Below are 6,705 nucleotides of genomic sequence, written 5' to 3'. Positions count from 1 at the left end.
TCAATAGCCATATGCATAATTTTCGTACGACGCTGCACGTCTATAAAATGTATATAAGTATGTCATATTCAAAGTATTTTAGTAAATGTATACACTTATTGGTCAATGCATACACTGACTAACAGCAAGTTACAATAAGTATATTCTTACTAAGTGAACACTGATTGTGACATAAATATATCTTCGGATGCAAACATGTATTTGAAATACATGTATACACGTGTAACGTAATAGCACTTTTTCCTTCGTTCCCAATGCCATTTTAACTTAGGATTGAAGGTGTACTGTCAATACATAGATACATTACATATACATATGTAGTTATTCCATCTCTTTTTATTATGTCCAATTGGCCTTCTACAATAAGCCATTAGTCATATATCAGAAGTCAGATGCTAGAAATTGACAACTATGATTGGTCAATTTTTAACTTCTGACTTCTGATTCATGACTAATGGCTTATCATAGAAGGCCCATAATAAAAAGAGATAGAAGTTACTCATATTTATATATTCAGATATAACATAGACATATTAGTGAATATTAGAATTTTATTTTATGTGCATTATTATGTACACACATTACAAAACATAAAATGTATTTCTAATTCATATTCACTATGTCTGTTTAGATGCATTGGACTTTTATGTGCATTTTATATTTCCAAAACATCTAGACATAGTGGATATGAATTAGAAATACATTTTATGTTTTGTAATGTGTATGTATAATAATGCACATAAAATATCATTCTAATATTCACTCACATATCTCTGTATTATAATGTGTGTCTATATGTTTGTATGTATATATACTTATATTTATTATTTATATATATAGAAGTATATCTATACATACATACATACATACAGACACACATTATAATACTCATAAAATTCTAATATTTCGTGTAAATATATCTGCGTGAATATCTGAGCACGAGAAATTTGTATCTCTATTTGTTATGTGTTATAACAAAAAGAAATGGAGTAGCTGCGCACGTAGCCAGACGTATGTGCAATATCAATGTATTGACAATACATGTTACATCCTGATCTAAAATGACATTGGGAACATAGAGAAAGACACTACTACGGCCATGTATCGATGTACATACACTGTCAGTACTAAAAATCCATATATAGTTATGTTACGACTATTACAGATCTTATCTCTTTAGCAAAAAGAGGTAAAATAGTTACATATATATGTGCAATATATATTCATGTGATACATTTTGACACATTATGTACCCTAAAATGGCATCGGACCATAACGAAAAGTGCTACCGTGTATACTGTCAGTAAAATCTGTATTTTACGTCACATAGATTACAGATTTTTAGTACACAGTGTGACTTAGAACGCAATTATATTTCAGACTGCGTTCTGTCTAAATGCTCATACATGTGAGCAAACCGAGCGACTGGAAACGGCGCACGGCTGAAAACAGCTAGAAACGTGAGTGCTTATAGCTGCTCACAGCTGCTCAGCGCATGAGAGTCTAAGTCTCCTGAAGAGGGCGTAAGCGGACGATATAAAATCTATTTTATCGACCTCGATCAAGTTCGGCCGTCACTCCAGCATCCCCTTAAATTGTCACAAATGTTAGTCGCAAGCCGCAAAAGATAGAAATGACCATCTCTCGTTTCGACAACGACAGTCCACACTCGACAATTTCATGCGACAGTCGACAACCGAATACGCATGCGCACGACAACCGACGCCGACATACGACGTATTGTAGAACAGGCCTAAAAAGTACGGTACGCGCATACGTCTCGCGAGCTCGTCCAATTGCACGTTGGTAGTTGCGCCCAACGGCATTTTTATTGCTTCTTTGACGTTTTTTTTTCTTCGCTGCTATGTCCTATCCGCGTTTGTACGGGCCGAGATACAGTCCGCGTTCGTATTTGTACGGAGCGAGATACAGCCGCGACCCTGTTCCATCGCGCGATCGTGACGTTGCAGCTCTTCGAGCTGACGTCGCGCGGCTTTGCTGTCGTTCACCGCTTTCGCCACGCTGGCCGCTCCACCGATCAAGGACCCGAGCGCGCCCAACATTCTTAGAATTGGTAACGCGCCACCCCGTTTTGCCATCGGAAGTATCCGTTTTTTCGTCGTCTTTTTCCTCGTCGTCGTCGTCGTCTTCTTCGGTTTCATGTCCATGCCGATCTTAGTCTTGGCGTTCATCGCTGCCCAGACGGCAACAGCGGCGGCTCTCTCGCTCAGAGCCGAATCTCTCGCGATGACGCGTCCTAGCGCTTTATCAGCGAGTACCTTATCCGCCGCGTGTCTATCGGTGAGATCGTTGCTGTGCGAATACGCTATGTCGTGCTCGCGACACGCCGCGTCTAGCGGATTTATACCCTTATCACCTCTGGCTATTCGCTTCCTCAGCCGTGTGCCCGGACTGCAAAACTGATAGCCCGGAATATGTAACTCGAAAGGAAACCCGTTTATCGCTCGATTCAACAGACTACCGCGCGACGCCGACATTCGCTGCAATCCCTTGTCTTCGGTGCGGGACCGTCGATGTGCATTCGCTGCCACAGCTGATTGTAGTGCTCGTCGCAGCGACGATAGGTTCGAATCTCCGAATCCGCCTTCACATGTTCAGGAAGCTTATCCCACACGTGGTCGATATAGTCGCCGTACACGCGTAACAGTACGACCTTCGGTATACTCGTATACTGCAACTGTTCGGTGCTCAAGTCTAGAATATCGGAAGGATGACACAGCGCGAGATACATTTTGATATTGCGCGATTCGCGAGTTGGCGCACCTTTAAATAGGCGGTCAAGGACGCGTAGCCCGTAATGCGAACATGAAATTCGTGTGGAAACCGCTGACGATACGCGTCATGAACTGCGACGCGAAATCGCGAATGATGGGAGGCAGCGTAGAGAAGCGCAAGCACGGCGAAATGCTGCCGAGTACTATACGCGCGATCATTTGCAGCCCGTCGAATTGCGGTAAAACAAACGTTCTCTGAAGACCGGTAGAATCGAGGAGAGCATGACGTTGGACAGACATTTTAAACCTATTATCAAACCGTTACGACAGATCGTTAACAGCTCTGGCGTGCGTGCGATAAAGAGAGAGTCGCGCGACGATGACGTAGCGTCTGCCCCCAAGCGCGAGAAGAAGGAGGAGGAGGAGGAGGAAGAGGAGGAAGCGAGCGAGACATTCGAGCGTTCTGCAACTCTGCGTAAATCCGATGATCGGTCGCACGATCATGTACAGCCGATAACCTCCACCCCGCGTACGACGATCATATCACCGATAGAATCATTCGAGAACGTTTTCGAAACGACGGACGACTCATTCGCAACGAAGGTTCAACATCGATTGCAAACGTCGGAAGGTCGAGAGGCGTTGCGAGTCAGCTTGGGCCCGCTGGGACGAAAGTACGTCGAGGCTGTCATGAGCGGAGCGCGAGGAAAAGGGAACGGTATAGATCGCGTATATGGCGTTTATCTACACAAGGACGGACTGATGTTTGGCAATAAACATTTCGACTAGGGCTCGCTATTATACATTTAAACGAAAATACATTTACACGTATAATTAGTATATCCGTTTATTAGAAACGTTTTTCCGAATATACGTGTAATTAATTATTATACGTTTAAACGAAAACACGTTTACACGTATAATTAGCATATTCGTTTATTAGAATCGTTTTTCCGAATATTTTCACTTTTTTTATATAAAAGTTTATCCCTTTATTAAGAAGTGTGACGAATTGAGAAAATCGAAAATTTTTTTTTCGATTATTTCTTTATTTTATTTTAAACCAAACTTTATTATATATATTATATCCTATACAATAATATTGTATATTATATTCTAGTATTATATATTATAAACTAGAGATAATTCCAATATATTAACGAATGCAATGTAATATAAAGAAAATGGAAGTTTCGACATTTTTATGTAAAATATAATAACAGATATAAGAACTAAAAACTAATAATCAATTCGAATGTGATAATCTATTTTTTATTTTAATATTACTTTGTAGAGAAAGCTGAATTATTTTTATTTATTAGAATTTTTGTTATCCAAACATTAGCTTGGTGGGTTTAATAATCCTACATGCTGCGATGGGGTATTATACGTTCAACACATCCACACATCAATAGATACACATTTTTTACTTTGACAGGATCATATCACTCTTGACATGTGTACATAGACCTATTCTGGTAAAGAAACACAAGCATATTTACATTTTCAGGAAACAAACTACGTTTTGGGGTAACAATATTCCCAGCTGTAAAGAAAGTACGCTCTGAATTAGCCGATGTCGCAGGAATACATAAATATTTCCTAGCTAAATTGCTCAATATCGGAAATCTATCAGCTCGTGCTTTCCACCACTTTAAATAATCTAAATTAAATCTTAATTGTGGCTTCGTAAGATAAGCTTGAAGTTGAGATTCCGCATCATTAAGACAATGTACTGGTTGATAAAATAAAAATTCTAAAGCAGTTTTGCTTACAGCTTTTCTGGGATCATTTTTTGCATCAGATATTGTGCTTATTGGTTCTGTATCGAAAAGACTGCGAACATGATTTTCTACCTTTTATCTTGTCTCAGCCGATTCGTCTTCTAACTTCTTGGACCGAGGATCAAAGAATGAGGCAGTAAGACGTGCGCTTACGTCAGAGAAGTTTTCGATAAGCTTAAAGCGGTTTTGCAATTCTAAGATCTGAATCTTCAGGAACTGGTTGCATATGAAGGCGAACTATCTTCCAAATTAATGGGCGCACTATGGAAGCAGGAGAATGCTTGTCTGTACAAAAAACAGTTGTGGCCATTTGCAATGGTCTCAACAGATTTATTAATTCTTCCATCTGTGTCCATTGCGCCTCCGTAATTTCATGTTTTATAGTAGAAGTAGTCACATTCCTATCAGCCAAAACATTTGATATGGGCAAACGGTTTGCAATAAGTTTTTCCAATATCTCAAATGTGGAATTCCATCTCGTCTTGACACTCTGAATTAATTTTAATGGCTTCATGTTTAGTTGTTCTTGCTTCGATAAAGCTTTGGTAGCTACATTTGAATGGCGAAAATATTCCACTAATTTTCCAGCCTTTTCACAAATCTCTTGTATTTTTGGATATGCTAAAGCTTCATTTACAACGAGCTGCAGAGTATGGGCTGCACAAGTAAGACCGTATTGTTCTTGAATTTCAATTGTATCGCGCACTGTATTTACAACATTAGCCGCATTGTCAGTCACTACCGCTAATACTTTATCAGAAATTTCCCATTTCCTAAAAATGATCCCCATTGCATCAGAAAGGTTAGCTGCTCTGTGTCGCTCGATCATCTGCTGGGTCGAAAGGGAATAAGATTTGGGTTTCCAGTTGTCATCTATTAAATGTGTTGTCATGGTAAGATAGGAGTCTTGTGCTAATGATGTCCAGCAGTCAGAAGTGCACGCCACAATAGGCGCAACCCTCAATTCTTCACGAATTTTGTTCTTAACTTTAGTATATAAATTATTTAATCTTTTTTTTAAAGTAATTTCTTTGCAAATTTTATAATTAGGCTCAATAACAGACATAAAGTTAACAAAACCAGAACATGAGACAAATATAGAGGAAGTTGTGTCGTAGCAATCATTTTCGTTAGATATTGATCAATAGTTTCCGATCTATCAGCACTGCATGAACGTCCATTCTTAAAGATGCACCTAGGGCGTAGGTGACTTTATGTTGTCGATTGTGTTGATTTTGTGTGCATTAAAAATTCTTCTTTTGACAATGATAATATGGATGAACATGGAATGTCTGAAGATGATGATAGTATTGAGGAATTAGATACTACGAAATTCTTCTCTGATTGTTTGCTCTCATCAGAATTATCCATATCCTCTTCATCCTTATCCTGAGATAATCTAAAAATGAGAAGAATTGTTAAGAAAAGTTACAGCGGGATTTAATGCCAAATATACAAATAATATAAATAGATATATATATGAGTGAACGATTCATAAGCAACAAGACCGATCGTTCACGGAAAAGACAGTTTTGCTGAAGCATAAAAATAATGAAAATAGTTTTATTGGATCATCAAAATTGTTTTCTGGTTTATTTTACTAATTTGTCACATCAAATTTTAATATTTACGAAACTAGTAAAATAAATAAATAATTTTAAAATGATCCAACTGTTATTGCTGTATTTAGAACAAATTTTTAATACTTCAGCAAAACTGTTCTTTCAATATATATTTACGTGATATAGCTAATATTTATTAAAACAAATCGAAGGACTCTTTATATAAAAATCAAAAACAATAAATAAAGGTCGAAGTAAGAGTCAATACGCAAAAAATTAGTCCGAAAATTGGTGAAACATAAAAGATTGAGTCAAATATAAAATGTCTGAATATAAAATATAAGATAACATTTAATTAAATAAATTGAGAAACACATTACAAGTTTCGGCTACCAGATTGAGCCCTCTTCAGATACCATTTTGCATGGATTTGATATACAATAAGTTCTTGTAAAAACGCATAATAAAAATTGTTCGGATGTAAAATTCTACGCCGTTCACATACCATTCGTGGTCAATGATTCTTGAAAATCTAATCACAATACATAAAGTAATATAAAGTCACATTACAATATAAAGTCACATTACAATATAAACGTATAAATTCAAACAATAATAACTTAC

At 37.6% G+C, this 6,705-nt stretch overlaps 1 protein-coding gene across 1 annotated transcript; it reads right to left on the bottom strand.

Moving 5' to 3' along the window:
- Positions 1-4,694: 4,694 nt before the first annotated feature.
- LOC108732180 (zinc finger BED domain-containing protein 4-like) lies at positions 4,695-5,411 on the bottom strand. Its single transcript, XM_018462861.1, has one exon. The coding sequence runs from the start codon at positions 5,409-5,411 to the stop codon at positions 4,695-4,697; it is 717 nt and encodes a 238-aa protein (XP_018318363.1).
- Between the last annotated feature and the right edge of the window lie 1,294 nt (positions 5,412-6,705).

This window comes from Mycetomoellerius zeteki, unplaced genomic scaffold, assembly GCF_001594055.1.
Source record: "Mycetomoellerius zeteki isolate Tzet28-1 unplaced genomic scaffold, Tzet1.0 scaffold1467, whole genome shotgun sequence".
NCBI lineage: Eukaryota > Metazoa > Arthropoda > Insecta > Hymenoptera > Formicidae > Mycetomoellerius > Mycetomoellerius zeteki.
This window is presented reverse-complemented; position numbering and strand designations above follow the sequence as displayed.